Raw genomic sequence first — 25,676 nt, 5'->3', positions numbered from 1 at the left:
TAGCATATGGAGAACACAGCAGAGGATATAAACTATGCGGTCAGTTAGTGTCACATCAAACAAATACCAAGACATGACAAATAAAACACGTAATAACGGAAAAAACACGCAATAACGGAAAAAACACGCAATAACGGAAAAAACACGGAAAAAACACGCAATAACGCAAAAAACACGCAATAACGCAAATAAAAACACTCAATAACGCAAAACTTGGCAACTTAAGAGAAATGAATTTCTTATAATACCCGATTCAACCAAAAAACTGTCTCACTTCTTCTGGTGTGGTAGGGCGTGACCATGACTTCGCCATCTCTACTTTGTCTAGGTCCGGTTCCTCACCATCTGCTGAGACTATATGGCTTACGTACAAAATGTACTTGACCTTCTGCATGAAAAATGGGCGAAAGCTTCAGGTTGGACTCCCGCTGTCGTTATAGAACTTTTTCTACTCTCTCTCAATGTTCCTAATGGGTATCCGAAAAGAGGCGTTGGAAAGTCCCGCTTGGCATTTTGTGGCTAATACCGTCAGGGCCTGTGACGCCTTATTAATATCTAGAATTTTTAAAGTGTCTCCAACTTCTCTGGAAACTATATGTATTTCTAATAGAATAGAATCAGTTCTCCTTTGAAAAAAAATGGAAAAGCATATGTCACAATGAAGCTGAACCAGTTTAATATCATCTTGAACAACCGAAACTGTGCTCAGGGGTCCAGCCAAGAAAAAGACATCGGTGTAATTATAGACTCGGATCTCGCATTTGGTGAATATAAAGTTGAGTGTAAGCTAACCTTTACACCTAGTGCACTAGTAGTGCACTACATTTAAACTACCGGTAAACTAGTAATGCACTACAACCTAAGAGGTGATGAACAGCAAAACCCCCATACATGTACCCTGTAATAGGCAGTACCCAAGGCTACCTGCGATTTTTACCTGTACTGTATATATAAGGCTATCTAGCAGTTTTATTCAAAGAGTTATTAAAATGGTTTTGGAAGTTTAGTTTGATGTTATATTTCAACCTTTCTATTCTTGTTAATTATACACCGTAACTAAATTAAGACAAATTTACTCTATAAATTGTTTAACTACAGTGTAAGTTAAATTGTTCAAGCCAAGTTTCATTTATCTTTGGTACTTTATATTCTGTATTGATTGATCAGTTATGTATTTCACATATTTAACTATGATTCCAGTAATTTTGTTTTCATCACATGAAAGTATATGATAAAACATTTGAAAACAATTATCGTTACTTGAGCATTTTCAATTTGATACATTTAATTTATATTGTAGTTTAATTTCAAATCAAATTAAGCAGCATATTTATAATTTCATTTTTGATGTGATAGTATGCTCATTTGCACAGTTTTAAACTTATATAACACAAATACATGTTCGTGTATCTGAAGCTGTACTTGTCATACAACACTTGAATTATACAACACTTTTATTTGTAATTTCATAATTTTCTTCTATAAAGTTACCTGCTAACAAATATATTATATACACATGTGGAGGATCATGTGGACCTGAAGCGAAAGTTTTCTTTACAGATCACACTAACATGTTTTTGCAATATTTTTTAAAAACAAAATGTTGGGATACATTTTGATGAGCATTTAAGTGTTTCCCTATTGCATTAAAGAAGGATTAATTGTTCGTTACCTTAAAATGTATAACTGGTGGAGATTTTACCTCTTCTGGTAATTAAAGAAAAGCAGCATATAAACTATATTTATTGAATATCTTTATTATGAAGGGGGGGGGGGGGGGGGAGGGGGGGGGGGGGGGGGGGGGGGGAGGTTAATTGGGGACTTGACAAAACTATAGCCAGGTGTTAAAACAGGCACACCTTAGACAGATTCTCATCTGATACATGTATATAGGTAAGGTGTTATGGGGGTCCATAAGGTGGTGTTGAGGTGGGGTTTGGACCCTGGGACCCAGGTGACCATGACAACAGGCATATGTCCTGAGAGTACCAATTATACGAAACTTCTGATTCTTGATTATGTACTATGTAATGATTTTATGGTTGAATTATCAGATATTAGTGAAGTAACAATACTTTGAATTTAAACATATTTTTGTCTGATAAAACAATGAATATTAAGATACATGTAGATTCTACTTAAAATATTCATCAAGGCCTAATATGTAGAATCTACTTGAGAATAAAATCTACAAACAGTCATCAAGGCCTAGGGAAGAATTAATTATTTATATAAAATGTATATTAATTACACCTAAAAAATAAATGAAAGATAAACCTTAATTTTATACTATAATGAAATCTTTAAAAAAAAATAATGATAAAAACCCACTACAAATCCATCATATAAGAACCGCAGCCAATTTTATTTGGAGTTAATTAATTAATTTATTTATTTAAAGTGTTTTACGTCCGCTATTACGGCCTTACGGCCTTTCAGCTGACGAATTCGAAGGCAGTCAATTTACACAGGTCTGTATATGTAACAACTACAGGTATCTAACACAGGTGTCCAGTGGCACTGTCCATTACCTGTATAGGAGGATTTGTGGTCACACACCACTGGACGTAGTACACTACTAGTTTACAAGTATCTTAAATGTAGTGCACTTCTAGTTAAACTAAGAGTGCACCAGCGCTATACTTGCACTTCTTCTATTATTTTTTCGGAGAACATTTCAGTTCATGGATTTAAAGTCGTTCAATCCGGCCGGATCCGCTTTTTAAATGTTTAGTAAAATAGACTGACCTACTCCCAAGTGTTTGGATCATTGTTTACAACGTTTCACTTCAATTTGATTATTTTCGATAACTGTTGCAGGATAAATAGAATACATGGTAGACCTATGCATTTTTGGCTCGGGACAGAAAGACAAAAAAAAAAAAAAAAAGCCACAGGACATAGATTCTATCCGAAAATGATTTTTCTTGAGAATTTTGCCATCAGAAAATATGTTACATTTACTTTATATTTAAAATCTCACTACTTTTCGATATCAGGCATTTATTAGTTGTCATTTTACTAGTTATTCATAGCATATAAATGTTGTTGTTTTTTTAATTTTTTTTTTATACCAGAAAATAGTTTCTTGATAAAAAGACCAATAATTCTATAATCAAGCGTCTGCTTGAACGAGACTATCTTTGTACAATGACCCGGAAGCATAACTTGTGATGAAGCCAAATATATAGTCCTACTTCCGCTTTCATTTTTAATTCTCATCACATGATAGAAAAGTGTAAATTTTCATTAAATCCACTGTAAGCCCGAATTGACGAGATTCGGTATCTCGTATTTTACACGAACCCATTTGAACATTTTGTAATTTTTATTTGGGACCTCCTAGGCCTCCCTATTTAGACTGATATTTATGTCCATGTAGGCTCCACTGCATCTGTCTGATAACATCTTCAATGCGTCATCTTTCAGTCGAACGTCTTTTAACCGACTATGGGATTTTTCAGGTAAGGTTGGTAATGACAAGTAGCAGTCATGAGTATATTAACGATGTTAGCTACTGAACTGTACCACTGTAACGGACAGTGGCAGGCGCTTATATGTGGTAATGAGGCTGATCATGATCACTCAGTTCCAGTTCATATACATATCGTAGATTGAATGTTTGTATGCAACCATCGACCTGTTATCATATGAATACGATGATTTATCAGCTAGAGAAAGTGATATTTCCCGAGGCCGAAGTCCGAGGGAAATACCACCTAAAAACAGGTCGATAACTAGATAACTGCTTTATACATTACAGAATGATACCTGTCATAGGATATGGGTAGACAATATATATAGTGATCGACTGGAGAAAAGTTCAAAATGACAACAGATAAGACAAATACGGCAATTAATGTAAATTCCGTTATTCATTATTGCTTAAAATTCAGTAAATGTAACATTTTGATATTTTTCACTTATGCTACGCACTCGTCAAAAATATCAAAATATTTGCCCCACTAGTGACATATATTTGGTATTACTGAAGATACTGTTAGATATTCTGTTTATTACATTTTAGAGCAAAATATATATACTGAGGCAGCTCAATCTCTACCACAATTCATTTCGGTCCCCAGTCAACGGCTGACGAAGTTAAAGTAGTATGTCAAATTGTGGTGTTATGTATTCTATCTTGCATTATGACGTCATATAACATGACAGAGAGCTATATGCATATCTTGATTTTCACAATTGTCTCTGATTGGTCAAATAAAAAAAGTGACATTTTTCACTTGTGAAAAATAACACTTTTATAGAATGAATAATTTTCAATTTTTCACTAGTAGAAATGAAATAAATAGGATTGTATATGTAAGTTGTACTTAGCTGGTGAAGATGGTTGTATGAGTGTGGATGATTTTTGTCAAATGGCCACAAGACAACCATTCATATGGTTTTTAAGAATACTTAAAATGTTACAGACTTGGTTTTGAAATGAAGCTGGAGAATATGACAGAAAATAAAACACATACACATGTAAATCAGTGATTATGCAAATTCTACAGCCAATTGAAAGTTAAGGATATTGATCAGAGAAATGCCTGTGCCAAATGTGAATTAAAAAAGGATGTATTGTTATGTTAGTATTTAAAGGTATTTAAAGGTTTTAGCGGGCAAGGATGTGGTAGCTTAATTGCCTGGTAGAGCATTCAGGAGGATACATAAGATCACAGACTGTCCTGTTCTTTTCTCAGTACTGGTAATCACTGTGTTGTACAAAAATAGCTTGTACAAGACATTTTACCCTTATAAATTACTACTCTGAATGTTTAACAGGTGATTGGCCCCCTATATGTCCTCTATGAGTGAGATAGCCACTACAAGGAGACCCTGTCTCTAAACGACCCTGATGACCAATGATAAATCAAAAGATGAGGTTGGTGAAAGTCGAGAGATATTGCCAAGTTTCCAAATTTTATGTTTAGAAAAATTAGTGTCATTCCTTTCATTAATCAATTGAATTAATATAAGTATCAAAATTGAATTAATTTACCTCTTATCATTATGTAATGGTCAATTTTATTGAATAAGAAAAATATTTTTTATTCTCTTTGGGATCAAAATTTGTATTGTAGTCATTCATTTTAATTTAGCCTGGACTTTGTGAAATAATCTTTTCTCAGAGATTATATTATTAGCTTCTGCTCAAGCAATATACTGGAAAACCATGTACAGAATGTACTTTTTAAGTTTTGGCACCAAAATATATTGATAATGATTAACAGACATTCTTTGGGGTCTGGAAACCCACACTGGATCTTGGGCCAGCACCGTAATGCATCTTCAAGTTACATTTTGGAGTCGGATTTGGCTTAATTAATTCCTTCTATCTCATCTAGTTCAGGAAAGTTTTACTCAAGTGGCAGCTAGTAAACATGTTGCCCACGACATGTTTGATGCTTGAGTAGTGATATCATATTCAGATCTATGAAAGTACATTAGGAATATACATGTATGCAGGTTTCTATAGATATGTAATTATATACATTTTTGTACACAGTTAGTTGTTTGTTGTAGGTGTAGCTGTGAGGAGATTGCTGTGTAATGGAAGACTTTGCTGGTGAAGAGTTGATACAGGCAGCATTGTTTGATAATGACGAGCTTCTCAGGTGTCTACTTGAAGGGGAATGTCGTAACCATATCAACACCACTGACCGCTGCCACCGGACTGCCACTTACACAGCGGTGTCCAATAATAGCATCAAGTGTCTCCGCCTCCTACTTGAATATGGAGGTAGGTGGTTCCTTAATCTTCATATGTTAAGTAATTATAATGATAGATACAAATTTTCTTTTGCAGCTTTACAAATCAAGGTACCTTTTTATATAGAATATCTTGTGATGTAAATTTCAGATTTAAGTGATGTTTTAAATATACCACTGGTGAACTCATTGTAATTTCTATTTTGTATTTGCCTTGTAGACAATCATTATGATAACTAAATAGAATGAATATATATTGTACTGACATTTCAGGTGTGAAAATCTGTGCCCTGTTTATACTAATTAGTACAATACGTACATCATTACACAAGAAAATTGTCTGACAAATCTCACTGTACTTCTGACAAAATACTCTACACCATGTATGTGTCTGTCTGGTGTACTTCTGACAAAATACTCTACACCATGTATGTGTCTGTCTGGTGTACTTCTGACTAAATACTCTACACCATGTATGTATGTGTCTGTCTGGTGTACTTCTGACTAAATACTCTACACCATGTATGTGTCTATCTGGTGTACTTCTGACTAAATACTCTACACCATGTATGTGTCTATCTGGTGTACTTCTGACTAAATACTCTACACCATGTATGTGTCTATCTGGTGTACTTCTGACTAAATACTCTACACCATGTATGTGTCTGTCTGGTGTACTTCTGACTAAATACTCTACACCATGTATGTGTCTGTCTGGTGTACTTCTGACTAAATACTCTACACCATGTATGTGTCTATCTGGTGTACTTCTGACTAAATACTCTACACCATGTATGTGTCTGTCTGGTGTACTTCTGACTAAATACTCTACACCATGTATGTATGTGTCTGTCTGGTGTACTTCTGACTAAATACTCTACACCATGTATGTGTCTGTCTGATGTACTTCTGACTAAATACTCTACACCATGTATGTATGTGTCTATCTGGTGTACTTCTGACTAAATACTCTACACCATGTATGTGTCTATCTGATGTACTTCTGACTAAATACTCTACACCATGTATGTGTCTGTCTGGTGTACTTCTGACTAAATACTCTACACCATGTATGTGTCTGTCTGGTGTACTTCTGACTAAATACTCTACACCATGTATGTGTCTATCTGGTGTACTTCTGACTAAATACTCTACACCATGTATGTGTCTGTCTGGTGTACTTCTGACTAAATACTCTACACCATGTATGTATGTGTCTGTCTGGTGTACTTCTGACTAAATACTCTACACCATGTATGTGTCTGTCTGATGTACTTCTGACTAAATACTCTACACCATGTATGTATGTGTCTATCTGGTGTACTTCTGACTAAATACTCTACACCATGTATGTGTCTATCTGATGTACTTCTGACTAAATACTCTACACCATGTATGTGTCTGTCTGGTGTACTTCTGACTAAATACTCTACACCATGTATGTGTCTGTCTGGTGTACTTCTGACTAAATACTCTACACCATGTATGTGTCTGTCTGGTGTACTTCTGACTAAATACTCTACACCATGTATGTGTCTGTCTGGTGTACTTCTGACTAAATACTCTACACCATGTATGTGTCTGTCTGGTGTACTTCTGACTAAATACTCTACACCATGTATGTGTCTGTCTGGTGTACTTCTGACTAAATACTCTACACCATGTACATGTCTGTCTGGTGTACTTCTGACTAAATACTCTACACCATGTATGTATGTGTCTGTCTGGTGTACTTCTGACTAAATACTCTACACCATGTATGTGTCTGTCTGATGTACTTCTGACTAAATACTCTACACCATGTATGTATGTGTCTGTCTGGTGTACTTCTGACTAAATACTCTACACCATGTATGTGTCTATCTGGTGTACTTCTGACTAAATACTCTACACCATGTATGTGTCTGTCTGGTGTACTTCTGACTAAATACTCTACACCATGTATGTGTCTATCTGGTGTACTTCTGACTAAATACTCTACACCATGTATGTGTCTATCTGGTGTACTTCTGACTAAATACTCTACACCATGTATGTGTCTGTCTGGTGTACTTCTGACTAAATACTCTACACCATGTATGTGTCTATCTGGTGTACTTCTGACTAAATACTCTACACCATGTATGTGTCTATCTGGTGTACTTCTGACTAAATACTCTACACCATGTATGTGTCTGTCTGGTGTACTTCTGACTAAATACTCTACACCATGTATGTGTCTGTCTGGTGTACTTCTGACTAAATACTCTACACCATGTATGTGTCTATCTGGTGTACTTCTGACTAAATACTCTACACCATGTATGTGTCTGTCTGGTGTACTTCTGACTAAATACTCTACACCATGTATGTATGTGTCTGTCTGGTGTACTTCTGACTAAATACTCTACACCATGTATGTGTCTGTCTGATGTACTTCTGACTAAATACTCTACACCATGTATGTATGTGTCTATCTGGTGTACTTCTGACTAAATACTCTACACCATGTATGTGTCTATCTGATGTACTTCTGACTAAATACTCTACACCATGTATGTGTCTGTCTGGTGTACTTCTGACTAAATACTCTACACCATGTATGTGTCTGTCTGGTGTACTTCTGACTAAATACTCTACACCATGTATGTGTCTGTCTGGTGTACTTCTGACTAAATACTCTACACCATGTATGTGTCTGTCTGGTGTACTTCTGACTAAATACTCTACACCATGTATGTGTCTGTCTGGTGTACTTCTGACTAAATACTCTACACCATGTATGTGTCTGTCTGGTGTACTTCTGACTAAATACTCTACACCATGTACATGTCTGTCTGGTGTACTTCTGACTAAATACTCTACACCATGTATGTATGTGTCTGTCTGGTGTACTTCTGACTAAATACTCTACACCATGTATGTGTCTGTCTGGTGTACTTCTGACTAAATACTCTACACCATGTATGTGTCTGTCTGATGTACTTCTGACTAAATACTCTACACCATGTATGTATGTGTCTGTCTGGTGTACTTCTGACTAAATACTCTACACCATGTATGTGTCTGTCTGGTGTACTTCTGACTAAATACTCTACACCATGTATGTGTCTGTCTGGTGTACTTCTGACTAAATACTCTACACCATGTATGTGTCTATCTGGTGTACTTCTGACTAAATACTCTACACCATGTATGTGTCTGTCTGGTGTACTTCTGACTAAATACTCTACACCATGTATGTGTCTATCTGGTGTACTTCTGACTAAATACTCTACACCATGTATGTGTCTGTCTGGTGTACTTCTGACTAAATACTCTACACCATGTATGTGTCTGTCTGGTGTACTTCTGACTAAATACTCTACACCATGTATTTGTCTGTCTGGTGTACTTCTGACTAAATACTCTACACCATGTATGTGTCTGTCTGGTGTACTTCTGACTAAATACTCTACACCATGTATGTGTCTGTCTGGTGTACTTCTGACTAAATACTCTACACCATGTATGTGTCTGTCTGGTGTACTTCTGACTAAATACTCTACACCATGTATGTGTCTGTGTGGTGTACTTCTGACTAAATACTCTACACCATGTATGTGTCTGTCTGGTGTACTTCTGACTAAATACTCTACACCATGTATGTATGTGTCTGGTGTACTTCTGACTAAATACTCTACACCATGTATGTATGTGTCTGTCTGGTGTACTTCTGACTAAATACTCTACACCATGTATGTGTCTGTCTGGTGTACTTCTGACTAAATACTCTACACCATGTATGTATGTGTCTGTCTGGTGTACTTCTGACTAAATACTCTACACCATGTATGTGTCTGTCTGATGTACTTCTGACTAAATACTCTACACCATGTATGTGTCTATCTGGTGTACTTCTGACTAAATACTCTACACCATGTATGTGTCTGTCTGATGTACTTCTGACTAAATACTCTACACCATGTATGTGTCTGTCTGGTGTACTTCTGACTAAATACTCTACACCATGTATGTGTCTGTCTGGTGTACTTCTGACTAAATACTCTACACCATGTATGTGTCTGTCTGGTGTACTTCTGACTAAATACTCTACACCATGTATGTGTCTGTCTGGTGTACTTCTGACTAAATACTCTACACCATGTATGTATGTGTCTGTCTGGTGTACTTCTGACTAAATACTCTACACCATGTATGTATGTGTCTGTCTGGTGTACTTCTGACTAAATACTCTACACCATGTATGTGTCTGTCTGGTGTACTTCTGACTAAATACTCTACACCATGTATGTGTCTGTCTGGTGTACTTCTGACTAAATACTCTACACCATGTATGTGTCTGTCTGGTGTACTTCTGACTAAATACTCTACACCATGTATGTGTCTGTCTGGTGTACTTCTGACTAAATACTCTACACCATGTATGTATGTGTCTGTCTGGTGTACTTCTGACTAAATACTCTACACCATGTATGTGTCTGTCTGGTGTACTTCTGACTAAATACTCTACACCATGTATGTGTCTGTCTGGTGTACTTCTGACTAAATACTCTACACCATGTATGTGTCTGTCTGGTGTACTTCTGACTAAATACTCTACACCATGTACTGTCTGGGAGAGATAGGAATGGGCAACCAGAGCAATCTCACCAACCGTCACTTCCTCAGTATTATATGTGTTAGTGATGATTTAAAACCTCTTGATTTTAAACCTGCTCTTTACAGCTGACCCAAATATTCCAGCTGGAGAAATGCTCAACCTGAGAGTAAGTTTGTCAATTTTGTTAAAGTCATGTAAGCATTATAACCATAGTTAGATTTTGTAATGAATGTCATGTTGAAAAAACAATTTTCATGCATGTATTTATGCAGTGAGCTGATACTGGAATCTGAGGAAATCAAAATTGAAATGTTTTGTGAGACATATATGCAGATCATGTATTGACATAAGTTACCATGACAGTTAAAAACATGGGTACATCCTGACACTGCATCTTTATATATAATTGTACTTGGATTTACTATTTAATAAATACCTTTTATATGATGTACCCCTATTTCTTCCTCTTACAGACACCTCTACACTGTGCCCTGCTTGATGGGAAAAAGGAGATAGTAGAGCTACTGGTTCACAATGGGGCTGATTTATATGCCTTGGATGTGTTGGGACTGTCTCCACTCTCCTTAGCCAGGAATATAGAGCGTGCTGACTTCATACGCTGTCTGGAGAGGGAGAATGGTAGGTTCATGAAGTGCAAACACATTAAAACAGCTATTCACACATTAAAACTGCTATTCACACATTAAAACAGCTATTCACACATTAAAACAGCTATTCACACATTAAAACAGCTATTCACACATTAAAACAGCTATTCCATTTTCCATCACTTTTGCTAAAAAAATCTAGTTTGTGTGTTATATTATGCAGTTTAATACATTGCAAATTTTTTCTACGGGGTGGGGTCATGACCCCAAACTCCGTCAGTTCAAGGCTGTCGGCTGCTCAGATGAGCAGGTTGCATGCATAGCAAAGATGTTGAAATAAAACTTGCATCTACATTCAAACAAGGCTGGCTTTGTCCCTGTTTTATCTTGATGTTTGTCTATGATATGGCTTTATATTTATACCGTGTGTTAGTGGATCTTACTTTATACTGTGTGTGTTAGTGGATCTTGTTTTATACCGTGTGTTAGTGGATCTTGTTTTATACCGTGTGTAAGTGGATCTTGCTTTGTACTGTGTGTTAGTGGATCTTGTTTTATACTGTGTTTTAGTGATTCTTGTTTTATACTGTGTGTTAGTGGATCTTGCTTTGTACCGTGTGTGTTAATGGATCTTGATTTGTACCGTGTGTGTTAGTGGATCTTGTTTGATACCATGTGTGTTAGTGGATCTTGTTTTATACCGTGTGTGAAGTGGATCTTGTTTTATACCATGTGTTAGTGGATCTTGTTTTATACCATGTGTTAGTGGATCTTGTTTTATACTGTGTGTGTTAGTGGATCTTGTTTTATACCATGTGTTAGTGGATCTTGTTTTATACCGTGTGTGTTAGTGGATCTTGTTTTATACTGTGTGTGTTAGTGGATCTTGTTTTATACCATGTGTTAGTGGATCTTGTTTTATACTGTGTGTGTTAGTGGATCTTGTTTTATACCATGTGTTAGTGGATCTTGTTTGATGCTGTGTGTTGGTGGATCTTGTTTTATACCGTGTGTGTTAGTGGATCTTGTTTTATACCATGTGTGTTAGTGGATCTTGTTTTATACTGTGTGTTGGTTGATCTTGTTTTATACCGTGTGTGTTAGTGGATCTTGTTTTATACCATGTGTGTTAGTGGATCTTGTTTGATACCGTGTCCGTGTGTGTTAGTGGATCTTACTTTATACCCTGTGTAAGTGGATCTTGTTTTATACCATGTTTGTTAGTGGATCTTACGTTATACCCTGTGTAAGGGGATCTTGTTTGATACTGTGTGTTAGTGGATCTTGTTTTATACTTAGTGTGTTAGTGGATCTTGTTTTATACCATGTGTTAGTGGATCTTGTTTAATACTGTGTGTTGGTGGATCTTGTTTTATACCGTGTGTGTTAGTGGATCTTGTTTTATACCATGTGTGTTAGTGGATCTTGTTTTATACTGTGTGTTGGTGGATCTTGTTTTATACCGTGTGTGTAAGTGGATCTTGTTTTATACCGTGTGTTAGTGGATCTTGTTTTATACCCTGTGTAAGTGGATCTTGTTTTATACTGTGTGTTGGTTGATCTTGTTTTATACCGTGTGTGTTAGTGGATCTTGTCTGATACCGTGTGTGTTAGTGGATCTTACTTTATACCCTGTGTAAGTGGATCTTGTTTTATACCATGTTTGTTAGTGGATCTTACGTTATACCCTGTGTAAGTGGATCTTGTTTGATACCGTGTGTGTTATTGGATCTTGTTTGATACTGTGTGTTAGTGGATCTTGTTTTATACCGTGTGTGTTAGTGGATCTTGTTTTATACTGTGTGTTAGTGGATCTTGCTTTATACTGTGTGTGTTAGTGGATCTTGTTTATACCGTGTGTGTTAGTGGATCTTGTTTTATACTGTGTGTTAGTGGATCTTGTTTTATACCGTGTGTTAGTGGATCTTGTTTTATACCATGTGTTAGTGGATCTTGTTTTATACTGTGTGTGTTAGTGGATCTTGTTTTATACCGTGTGTGTTGGTGGATCTTGTTTTATACCGTGTGTGTTAGTGGATCTTGTTTTATACCATGTGTTAGTGGATCTTGTTTTATACCATGTGTGTTAGTGGATCTTGTTTTATACCGTGTGTGTTAGTGGATCTTGTTTTATACTTAGTGTGTTAGTGGATCTTGTTTTATACCATGTGTTAGTGGATCTTGTTTAATACTGTGTGTTGGTGGATCTTGTTTTATACCGTGTGTGTTAGTGGATCTTGTTTTATACCATGTGTGTTAGTGGATCTTGTTTTATACTGTGTGTTGGTGGATCTTGTTTTATACCGTGTGTGTAAGTGGATCTTGTTTTATACCGTGTGTTAGTGGATCTTGTTTTATACCGTGTGTTAGTGGATCTTGTTTTATACCGTGTGTGTTAGTGGATCTTACTTTATACCCTGTGTAAGTGGATCTTGTTTTATACTGTGTGTTGGTTGATCTTGTTTTATACCGTGTGTGTTAGTGGATCTTGTCTGATACCGTGTGTGTTAGTGGATCTTACTTTATACCCTGTGTAAGTGGATCTTGTTTTATACCATGTTTGTTAGTGGATCTTACGTTATACCCTGTGTAAGTGGATCTTGTTTGATACCGTGTGTGTTATTGGATCTTGTTTGATACTGTGTGTTAGTGGATCTTGTTTTATACCGTGTGTGTTAGTGGATCTTGTTTTATACTGTGTGTTAGTGGATCTTGCTTTATACTGTGTGTGTTAGTGGATCTTGTTTTATACCGTGTGTGTTAGTGGATCTTGTTTTATACTGTGTGTTAGTGGATCTTGTTTTATACCGTGTGTTAGTGGATCTTGTTTTATACCATGTGTTAGTGGATCTTGTTTTATACTGTGTGTGTTAGTGGATCTTGTTTTATACCGTGTGTGTTGGTGGATCTTGTTTTATACCGTGTGTGTTAGTGGATCTTGTTTTATACCATGTGTTAGTGGATCTTGTTTTATACCATGTGTGTTAGTGGATCTTGTTTTATACCATGTGTGTTAGTGGATCTTGTTTTATACTTAGTGTGTTAGTGGATCTTGTTTTATACCATGTGTTAGAGGATCTTGTTTTATACTGTGTGTTGGTGGATCTTGTTTTATACTGTGTGTGTTAGTGGATCTTGTTTTATACCATGTGTGTTAGTGGATATTGTTTTATACTGTGTGTTGGTGGATCTTGTTTTATACCGTGTGTGTTAGTGGATCTTGTTTTATACCATGTGTTAGTGGATCTTGTTTTATACTGTGTGTTAGTGGATCTTGTTTTATACTGTGTGTGTTAGTGGATCTTGTTTTATACCATGTGTTAGTGGATCTTGTTTTATACTGTGTGTTAGTGGATCTTGTTTTATACTGTGTGTTGGTTGATCTTGTTTTATACCGTGTGTGTTAGTGGATCTTGTCTGATACCGTGTGTGTTAGTGGATCTTACTTTATACCCTGTGTAAGTGGATCTTGTTTTATACCATGTTTGTTAGTGGATCTTACGTTATACCCTGTGTAAGTGGATCTTGTTTGATACTGTGTGTGTTATTGGATCTTGTTTGATACTGTGTGTTAGTGGATCTTGTTTTATACCGTGTGTGTTAGTGGATCTTGTTTTATACTGTGTGTTAGTGGATCTTGCTTTATACTGTGTGTGTTAGTGGATCTTGTTTTATACCGTGTGTGTTAGTGGATCTTGTTTTATACTGTGTGTTAGTGGATCTTGTTTTATACCGTGTGTTAGTGGATCTTGTTTTATACCATGTGTTAGTGGATCTTGTTTTGTACTGTGTGTGTTAGTGGATCTTGTTTTATACCGTGTGTGTTGGTGGATCTTGTTTTATACCGTGTGTGTTAGTGGATCTTGTTTTATACCATGTGTTAGTGGATCTTGTTTTATACCATGTGTGTTAGTGGATCTTGTTTTATACCATGTGTGTTAGTGGATCTTGTTTTATACTTAGTGTGTTAGTGGATCTTGTTTTATACCATGTGTTAGTGGATCTTGTTTTATACTTAGTGTGTTAGTGGATCTTGTTTTATACCATGTGTGTTAGTGGATCTTGTTTTATACTGTGTGTTGGTGGATCTTGTTTTATACCGTGTGTGTAAGTGGATCTTGTTTTATACCGTGTGTTAGTGGATCTTGTTTTATACCGTGTGTGTTAGTGGATCTTACTTTATACCCTGTGTAAGTGGATCTTGTTTTATACTGTGTGTTGGTGGATCTTGTTTTATACTGTGTGTTAGTGGATCTTGTTTTATACTGTGTGTGTTAGTGGATCTTGTTTTATACTGTGTGTGTTAGTGGATCTTGTTTGATACCATGTGTTAGTGGATCTTGTTTGATACTGTGTGTTAGTGGATCTTGTTTTATACCGTGTGTGTTAGTGGATCTTGTTTTATACTGTGTGTGTTAGTGGATCTTGTTTTATACCATGTGTTAGTGGATCTTGTTTGATACTGTGTGTTTGTGGATCTTGTTTTATACCGTGTGTGTTAGTGGATCTTGTTTTATACTGTGTGTGTTAGAGGATCTTGTTTTATACCGTGTGTTAGTGGATCTTGTTTTATACTGTGTGTGTTAGTGAATCTTGTTTTATACCATGTGTTAGTGGATTTTGTTTTATACCGTGTGTTAGTGGATCTTGTTTTATACTGTGTGTGTTAGAGGATCTTGTTTTATACTGTGTGTTAGTGGATCTTGTTTTATACTGTGTGTGTTAGTGGATCTTGTTTTATACCATGTGTTAGTGGATCTTGTTTTACACTGTGTGTGTTAGTGGATCTTGTTTTATACCGTGTGTGTTAGTGGATCTTGTTTTATACTGTGTGTTAGTGGATCTTGTTTTATACTGTGTGTGTTAGAGGATCTTGTTTTATACCGTGTGTTAGTGGATCTTGTTTCATACCGTGTGTGTTAGTGGATCTTGTTTTATACCGTGTGTGTTAGTGGATCTTGTTTTATACCGTGTGTGTTAGTGGATCTTGTTTTATACCATGTGTTAGTGGATTTTGTTTTATACCGTGTGTGTTAGTGGATCTTGTTTTATACCGTGTGTTAGTGGATCTTGTTTTATACCGTGTGTGTTAGTGGATCTTGTTTTATACTGTGTGTTAGTGCATCTTGTTTTATACCATGTGTTAGTGGATCTTGTTTTATACTGTGTGTGTTATTGGATCTTGTTTGATACCGTGTGTGTTAGTGGATCTTGTTTTATACTGTGTGTTAGTGGATCTTGTTTTATACTGTGTGTGTTAGAGGATCTTGTTTTATACCATGTGTGTTAGTGGATCTTGCTTTATACTGTGTGTGTTAGTGGATCTTGCTTTATACCGTGTGTGTTAGTGGATCTTGATTTATGTGCGTTAGTGGATCTTGCTTTATACTGTGTGTTGGTGGATGCTTACAACCGTCTGATGTTTATTTCACTGTTTCAGATCGAAGAGAAAAACTAGCAGAGGTTCACAGGAAAGGTAGGTTGGACATCAGTTCTGGTAAAGGATGTACACAGTAATTTCATTGTGTATTGGTACCTGTTTGTGGGAGTCTGTCTGTCCATACTACAAACCTTGTGTACTTCTGAGATAAAAAAAAGCTTGTGTACAAGAGATACAAAGTTTCACTTGTTTGCACCATATTTTATAGCATCAGGTTTAACACATGATTAGATTTTGGTGGTCATCAATCAAGGTTAGAGGACCACTTTTGAAATAAAAAGTGTACAAGATATCTGATGAACCTCTTCAACATATTTGGTTGATATTCACACGATAGTATCATTATATGCTCTAAAGCTGATTTGATTCTGGTGGTCGTTGGTCAAGGTTCAAGGGTCAAATGTCACATTTTGACCACATTTTTTGTTTGTGTTAAAAAAGACTTCACTGTGTTGTTGGACTCCTAAGTTCAGTTTTAACCAGTAACCTTATTATATTGTAGATTTTATAAGTGCCTGTGAGAGGGAAGATATCAATGGCATCATGTCCGCTCTACATGTCGCAGAATCATCTAAACGCCTTGTCAATGACAAGATAACTGAGGATGGCCTCACAGCTCTGTGTCTGTAAGTTGATTGTACAAAGAACTCAGATTCCAAACATTTGGCATGTCATTAAGTGTATATGTAGGTTTCTCTGTTTTATGAAGTACATACAAAGTCACATGTACATTGTATTGTTATAGGTAACATAGACGATGCATTTTTCTGTATTTATAATTGATTTTCTGTTTGAGATATTGTTTTGAAGTTTGATTTAAAAACATCTATTTATAACTAGCTGTATGCTAATTTTAATCTCAATGTTGTTGAATTTAATATTAATATTTAATTTAAAGTAAATGAGTCATTCATGGTCAGAGTATTCCATTGAAATACTGTAAATGTACATATCTTAGCGGTAATTTTATTTTAGCGCTTTTCGCGCTGGAAGCCTTGCGCTAAATTATGATTGCGCTAATTACTTTTTGTACGTTCTATTTCTATAGAAAGTTCTGTGGATGCGCTAATTCATCATTGCACTAACTGGCTAAAATCTGCAAATGTGCTAAAATTTGATTGCGCTAAAATAAGTACGTTTACAGTATTGAATAACATATGGGTGATAAAAGCTTACGAAAAAAACGAATCATTTGTTTGGTGTGTTGTATAGTAGTAAAACATAACTTTGTAATAATTAACACAGGGCGTGTAGACAAGGTAACAGTGACATGGTGTCCCTCCTACTGGACTGGGGCGCAGATCCCCGTGTGTTCGGAGACACAGGGGAGGGACCAGCCCACATAACCTGTCATCAGGGGAACAGCAAGATACTTATCCTCCTCCTACAGGTCAGTAACCATGGAAACAGGTACCAATCACCATATCACTTAATCTTCAGTTCGATCTGATCATATATAAAATACACAGGAAGGTTTACCACAGTTAATCATTTGTTTATGTCATGGTTTTCACTACAGTGGAAAAATACATGATAACATGAAATATTAGAACACTACAACAACTGCACATTACTCCAAGGTGAAATTAAATGTGGTAGAATGCATATTACACCAGTAATCAGTGGTTATTTCACTCAGGTATATTTTGTTGGTACTAACTTTATTTAACCTTATTTTGTATCTATGAATATATACTTGGTATACTACATGTATATGATTATTTAATGTATGCAATACATTTTGTATTAACAAATTATTCAATATTTAAATCTAAAATGAATTGTATTATATGCTAAATCTAACAAATTCTGCATTGACCAAATTTAAGAAGTTATAAGCCCAGAATAAGCATGACAAATTAAATAATAATAATAATAAAGAATAAATTTTATTTATTGAGGATAAAATACATGTTTAGTCAAAGGCTAAACTTCCATGTGGTCATTCACTGATGTCAATTAAAGGCCTACCTTACAAAATCAAGCCCCTGTGAAGTTGAAAATCGTCTGCTAAGATGTGACTGGTTAGACTTGAATCTGTTTCGAACAAACTATCCTTGGAATCGTTTTTACTTACTGTCAAGACGACTTTCATTTAGAATTTAAGAACTGATATTCTTCTGAAAATAACATAAATCCAGTCGATAGCAACTTAGGTGTTTCCGAGGAATCGAGTCTATCCTGTGCAATACCCGTTCAAAGCCATATCACATCTAATGCTAACCATATAGCATTACGCCGAAAAAACGACTTGGATTTTAAACAATCAGAAATTATGCAATTGTGAAATTATGCAATTGTGAATAATTTGACGATATCTACAAATGTATATGAAATAGAAAATAAAGTCGAATTTGTGCAAAACCATTGTATGTGTTTGCTATCAATAACGACACAAGGGACTATATTATTCCTTCTGGATATTTCGGCTGTTCCGGTATTTGAACTAGATGACGTCAGTGATAGGGTAAGCGGCAAATTTAAACGCGTCATAATCTACAGTAAATAAAAAATCTTTATGAATGTAAATATAAGCATTGAACTGTTACCAAATGGTAGTATACAGTCAATATGAATACAATTTGGATGACAGATAAATATTTCATGTTGCCCTAATGGGCGACATTCTATTATACTACCTATACATATATATTTATACACTAATAGAGCATAATCTAAAAAACATTGGAGAACTTGGAGAAATGTAGAAAACACAGGAATTAAAACATGTTGGCTTTCCTTCAATGGGTATATAAATGGACTAATGCATCTTAATGATCCTAATCGTTGTCTTATTCCTAGATAAAACAGTTCTGACATGACTTTCCCATGTCAAATCATGACTGATATGCCCACCAACCAGTTTTCCACTGTTCGCTTGTTCAAGTGGTTCACATAGCTAAGTGTAAACTTAAACAGTTCTTGTTTTGCTTTTGCTTAGAGGCCATACACATTCATTTAGTCTTTTTGACATTTCTCATCATTTTGTTTTCATTACACCTTTTGCTAACATTGTCTAAATCTGTTTGCTAATTACTGATACTCTCTAATGACTTACCAGTCGCAGGTAATGTGGAATTGTCTGCATAAATTGATGTCAGATGAAACATGAATTCTAATTATTTTTAAAAACAAAAAACATAATTATGAGGACAAATAATTGATCCTTGAGGCACACCATGTGTAATTTTACAGCTTTCTGACAAATGACCTGCGAGAGATACAACTTGAGTCCTGTTTTCTAGATAAGATTTGTTCAACTCTGTACATTGCCAGTTTTCTAAGTAAACATCATAGTTTACCAAATCAAAATGGCTTTTTGAAATTAAAAAGTATAACTCCTGCAATAAAACTATCATCTATATGTTGTTTGCCCAGGAGTTGACAATATCTAAAAGTGCAGTTTGGCATGAGTGACTTTCACAGAAACCAGTTATTGCAGATTGTCATGATACTGAAAGATTAGGATTGTCATGATACTAAAAGATTATTGACAGTTAAATGTTTATAAAAAGTATTGTGAAAATGTTTCTGAATAATCTTAGAAAGTACTGGTAACACAGATAGTGGCCAGTAGTTACTAACATCAGCAGTACTGTCACTTTTGTGAAGGGGAGTAACTCTTGCCCGTTTCCACTGTGTTGGTTTACCAGACTGAATACTATGGTTTGTGATATATATAGGTAAGGGCTACTTCAGCATGAGCTATTTTTAACAACTTAGCACTAACCTCGTCCATACAGACAGCTTTTTGCTCATCCAAACCTTTTAAAAATTTAATTACAAAATCCTGAGATACATCGAGCATAGCAAAGTTTATGCCATTGTTATTTTTATCAGATATACATGTATACTAGCTCATTCACTTTCTAGAAAAAAGCTGTAATATGTTCAAGTTTATATGTTAGTTTACTTGTAATCTACGTGAAATATTCATTAAACTTGTTTGCCATTGACATGTGACAAATACATTCTCATTAAATTAATAGTTTTTAATAATAATTATTTGATTAATAAATAATTAAAACTTGCTCATTATGAAATTTCATGTCAGTATAAAGATATTAATTTAATGTTTACAAAATGTTACAATGACAAATTAAATGTGATTACATTTTGTAAATAAGTATAACATGAACATCTCAGTGAATTTGGAGGAGGCTGCTCCATTTGAAGGTTGATGGATGATTGCTAAAAATAGAAATCTTCAAGTACACCTAAAACTACAAATTATAAAGCTTTGCAATTGATCTTACATTAGCAGTTGTTTATCAAAAGAGATTCTTGACTAAATGTGAATTGTCATTCCAGCAATGTATGGACATAGTGAAATCCAAGTCAGCTGACGAGAACCTTCCGCTACACAAAGCTGTTCAGGGAGGCCATATTGTTCTGGTGAAACAGTTACTTGAGTACCCATACCCTGACAGTATGATGGCAGAATTCAGTGTGGACCTGGGCTCAAGGAGCTTCATTTACTCCTTCCCTTTCGATGTCAACTCCCAGAACGTGTTTGGTCATACTCCCCTATATCTCGCCTGTTTAGAAGGGGACTGCTCTCTGCTGGAGTGCATGTTAAGTTTTGAGGTGCCTGCCACCAGTACAGATCCACCATCATTTAGTCAGAAGGCCTCAGGGACTCAGATGGGGGATACCACAGAACCTCTCACACCAGATGTAGGGTCTTTTAATCACTGTAATCCATTTAAAGTTAATGTGGATAGCAACAGTAGGTTTGTTCCCCTTCATGCAGCCATCAAGAAAAGAAACCATGGATTGATAGACCTACTGTTAGAGAATAAGGCTGACCCAAACAGTTCCTACACTAACAACGGTCACTCTGTGTCAGCGCTCTTGGTTGCATGTGACAACAAGGATAGCCTCACTGTGGATAAACTGCTGCGGTATGGGGCAGAAGACAAAGATAACTCTATATTCACGTATGTTGTACGTGACAGACTAAGCTTATTGCCGATCCTGCTCAAATACAAGAGTACCAAGGAAATATCAGCTGATCACACCATCAACAAGGGAGCCATGAAAGCTGCTTACCTTCAGTCACTGTGTGGGCAGTCAGAAGAGACCAGCCAGTTCTCTTCCATCCACGTCAACTATAAGAAGATGTTTCCAGTAACGGCAGTTTACCTTCGGTGGCAGAACCTAAAGGGTCTGCTTACTGTAGAGGAGGACTGGCTTATGAGTTGTGCCTACCACCACAATCTGACTATAAAAACCATCAGCTCCTTTGCCCTGTTTGCCATTACCAGGGTGGATGTCTCCAACAATAAACTCGGGATGGTAATTCCCACAGTCTTCTTCAAGCTGCCCTCCCTGTACACACTGAATCTGTCAAAGAATATGCTGTCTAAGTTCCCTCCTGAGGACAGTATGGATATCTGTTGTAGCTGTTTGGAGGAACTGAGGATTGATTACAACAGACTAGAGGCCATACCTGCATACCTCTTTAGTCTTACATCACTTAAATACCTGTCTGTGGCTAACAACTTGATCAAGGAAATTCCCACAGATATCTGGTGCTGTTCTTCTTTAGTTGTGCTCAACCTGTCTGACAACAAGCTGACATCCCTTCCAGAGCCAAAAGTAACATCTATTCGTTTCTCAGGTGTGGAAGATGGTAGCATTATCTCAGAGTTTGAAAGCTCTATGATAATGGGTACCCCTGAAAACCGGGTGAAACATGTAAATTATTGGTGCAGTCATCTTGACACCAAGGAGACTGACTTTGACCTTACAAACCATCCTGGGAAGGATCATATAGGTCTAAAGGACGTTGACCTGTCAAGGAATTTGCTGACAGAAGTACCACGCTGGCTTTGCTGTGTGTCTCCACACATGGAAAACTTAAACCTTGCCAATAACAAAATAAACAATGTGTTCAGAGTTGGTATGTACCCACAGCACCTTAAGACTCTTGACCTGAGTGGTAACCTAATAGTTAACCTGATCCCCTGGGCTATGGAGCATGATGCTGACACCAGTATGTGTTACAGGAGCAGAGTGTAAGTATGTTATGAGAAAGAGAGTAACATTAATAATTCTGCTTATGGAGTGTAATTATAGTGTAATTTAACACCTTACAGAGTTATTATACTGCCCATTGAGTGTAATTTAACTGCTTATGGAGTATAATTATACTGCTTACTGTGTTGTTATACTGCTTACAGAGTGAAATCATACTTATTACTTAGTGTGATTTTAGTGTAATTTATCTGCTTACAGAGACATTATTGTGCTCATTGAGTAATAATACTGTTCATGGAGTGTAATTATACTTTTCATAGAGTTTTATACTGATAACAGTGTATTTATACTGATAACAGTGTATTTATACCAATGACAGAAATGTAATTGTACTGATAGAGTGTAATTAATATCAATTATACTGATAAAATGTAATTGTACTGATAGAGTGTAATTAATATCAATTATACTGATAAAATGTAATTGTACTGATAGAGTGTAATTGATATTAATTATACTGATAAAATGTAATTGTACTGATGACAGTATAATTATACTGATTATAGAGTGTAGCAGTACTGACTATGGATTATGATTTACATCGTTCACAGAGCATAATAACAATTTACACGGATGACTTAAATTGGAATTGTCATAATTTTTGGACAGTTCACAGTCTAATAAAATGTACAAGTTAAAACTTTTCATGGCACACCTGGTACCAATTGTTTCTCAGTTTTATTATGTATCATAACTTTCTATGGTTTCCTGTGTTGTTTTATTATGTATCATAACTGAATATGGTTTCCTATGTTGTACAGACAGAAGGTGTCGCCCCACCCTGGTTTGTCGTCCTACCACCCAGTGTGTTCCCATCAGGGTCATACTATCCTTGAGCGACTTGACACCCTCAACCTCAGCAGTAATAGGTTCCTTAAGAAGATGATTGTATGTAAGGACCAACAGGACCATAATCCTCGAAGGACGAGCTCCTCATCATCCCTAGGCTCCACAACTAGTGTAAGTCTCTTCCATGTTGTTACTCTCTTCTTTTGTCAAAATTTGTACAGCAATAAGATGAACATTGTGCTTAATCTTCTCCTTCTGTCTTGTGTAAAGTGATACCAATTGTGAAAAAGACACATCGAGATGATTGTTAGGTTGTTCCGGGAATTATGTAAGTATTGATGATAACAAAGATGACTGAAAAGACTTTTTCTTTGGTTACGAACATTGATACACATCATGTAATTACAATTTCTGTAATACTGGTAAAATCATATAAGTTTTCTCCAATTTCATGTATTCTTGTTTTAAGTTTTGCAAAACTAATTGTATGAATGACTTGTTTTTTTCCAGATGGGGTCGTTTAGTGTCTTACCAGGAGTAGCAGATGAGGTAACACGACGACTGATCTTCCCCAACTTGACCAGTCTTGATCTCAGCTTCAACAAAAGCCTCCATGACCTTCCTTCGGAAATTGGCAATCTTAAAAACCTGAAACGCCTGTCCCTGAATAAATCCATGGTGTCAGAGGTGAGTGCTAACTTGAATAGCCTGTCCCTCAACCCTGTAAGTTCATGGTGTCAGAAGTGAGTACTAACTTTAATAGCCTGTCCATCAATATTGTAGGTCCATGGTATCAGAAGTGAGTACTGACCTGAAATGCCTGTCCCTCAATACTGTAGGTCCATGGTGTCAGAAGTGAGTACAAACCTGGAATGCATGTCCCTCAATACTGTAGGTTCATGGTGTCAGAAGTGAGTACAAAACTGAAACACCTGTCCCTCAATACTATAGGTCCATTATGTCAGAATGAGTACTAACTCCAATTGCCTGTCCCTCAACCCTGTAAGTTCATGGTGTCAGAAGTGAGTACAAACCTGGAATGCATGTCCCTCAATACTGTAGGTTCATGGTGTCAGAAGTGAGTACAAAACTGAAACACCTGTCCCTCAATACTATAGGTCCATTATGTCAGAATGAGTACTAACTCCAATTGCCTGTCCCTCAATACTGTAGGTCCATGGTATCAGAAGTGAGTACTGACCTAAAATGCCTGTCCCTCAATACTGTAGGTTCATGGTGTCAGAAGTGAGTACAAAACTGAAACACCTGTCCCTCAATACTATAGGTCCATTATGTCAGAATGAGTACTAACTCCAATTGCCTGTCCCTCAATACTGTAGGTCCATGGTGTCAGAAGTGAGTACAAAGCTAAAAAGATGTCCCTCAATACTGTAGGTCCATGGTGTCAGAAGTGAGTACTTACCTGAAATGCTTGTCCCTCAATACTGTAGGTCCATGGTGTCAGAAGTGAGTACTGACCTTAAATGCCTGTCCCTCAATACTGTAGGTCCATGGTGTCAGAAGTGAGTACTGACCTTAAATGCCTGTCCCTCAATATTGTAAGTCCACTGTGTCAGAAGTGAGAACAAAACTGAAATGCCTGTCCCTCAATACTGTTGGTCCATGGTGTCAGAAGTGAATATGAGCCTGAAATGCCTGTCCCTCAATAGGTCTGTATTGTGAGAGGTTAGTGCGACAGGTGATTATGGTGATCACTTGGATAACTGGTACTTATGTGTTCAGTAGAAATTCATATGTAATGAAAATGAGTATACGATCTCTGGGGCAAAACAATTTTCTTATCATGAATGTCATCATAAAACTTACCCTCAAGTTGGTAACTAAATATTCAATAAAATGTAATATAGAGAGCAATCATTAATCCATGATATATGCACACATTTTCATTAATGACACTCATATTTGGTATGTAACTCATTGTAACGTCACTCATTGTTAGTGAATGGTAGGAGAAACATTGAGTCACTCTAATCTTCTTCTGTCATTGTTTATATAGTGCTACTACACTGTTATTTGATTGTCTATTTTACAGCTTCCTCCTGAGCTTGGTTGTTTAAAGAATCTGATCACATTGGAACTTGAACTTTGCCCCCTGCAGGGTCCCATTCAGGATGTTATAAGGTCGTCTAAGACCCCTCGTGATATCCTTGGCTTTCTACATTCCATACTGGAGGAGTAAGTGAACCTCACCATTCCACTGTTGAATTATCACAATCATTTCTTGGAGACCTATATAGCTATCAGGTGATGTATGTAGACTACCTAATCAATGACCTTGGAACAAATGTTGTATCTGGTAATTAGTCTCATATATTGTGTTGATCAGTTACATTTATTAGGCAATGGGATTTAGATATATGTTGATCAGTAACATGTATTAGGTAGTGATATTTAGATATGTGTTGATTAGTTACATGTATTAGGCAATGAGATTTAGATATATATTGATCAGTAACACATAATAGGCAATGGGATTTAGATA

At 36.2% G+C, this 25,676-nt stretch overlaps 1 protein-coding gene across 2 annotated transcripts in view; it reads left to right on the top strand.

The window, feature by feature from the left end:
• The first annotated feature begins 3,214 nt into the window (after positions 1-3,214).
• The window catches only part of LOC117326562 (leucine-rich repeat serine/threonine-protein kinase 1-like), a 53,955-nt gene continuing 31,493 nt past the window's right edge, over positions 3,215-25,676 (top strand). For both annotated transcript variants that reach the window (XM_033883330.1, XM_033883322.1), the window contains exons 1-12: positions 3,215-3,464; positions 4,786-4,885; positions 5,527-5,743; positions 10,420-10,460; positions 10,768-10,933; positions 16,343-16,378; positions 16,845-16,968; positions 17,588-17,732; positions 20,654-22,362; positions 23,146-23,344; positions 23,684-23,860; positions 25,227-25,369. In XM_033883330.1, coding sequence (XP_033739221.1) covers positions 5,554-5,743; positions 10,420-10,460; positions 10,768-10,933; positions 16,343-16,378; positions 16,845-16,968; positions 17,588-17,732; positions 20,654-22,362; positions 23,146-23,344; positions 23,684-23,860; positions 25,227-25,369 — 2,930 coding nt within the window. In that variant the 5' untranslated portion in view covers positions 3,215-3,464; positions 4,786-4,885; positions 5,527-5,553. The remainder of the gene's footprint in view (positions 3,465-4,785; positions 4,886-5,526; positions 5,744-10,419; positions 10,461-10,767; positions 10,934-16,342; positions 16,379-16,844; positions 16,969-17,587; positions 17,733-20,653; positions 22,363-23,145; positions 23,345-23,683; positions 23,861-25,226; positions 25,370-25,676) is intronic.

This window comes from Pecten maximus, chromosome 1 (assembly GCF_902652985.1).
Source record: "Pecten maximus chromosome 1, xPecMax1.1, whole genome shotgun sequence".
Classification (NCBI taxonomy): domain Eukaryota; kingdom Metazoa; phylum Mollusca; class Bivalvia; order Pectinida; family Pectinidae; genus Pecten; species Pecten maximus.
The sequence above is the reverse complement of the archived record's forward strand: the minus strand, read 5'-3'. Positions and strand labels throughout refer to the sequence as shown.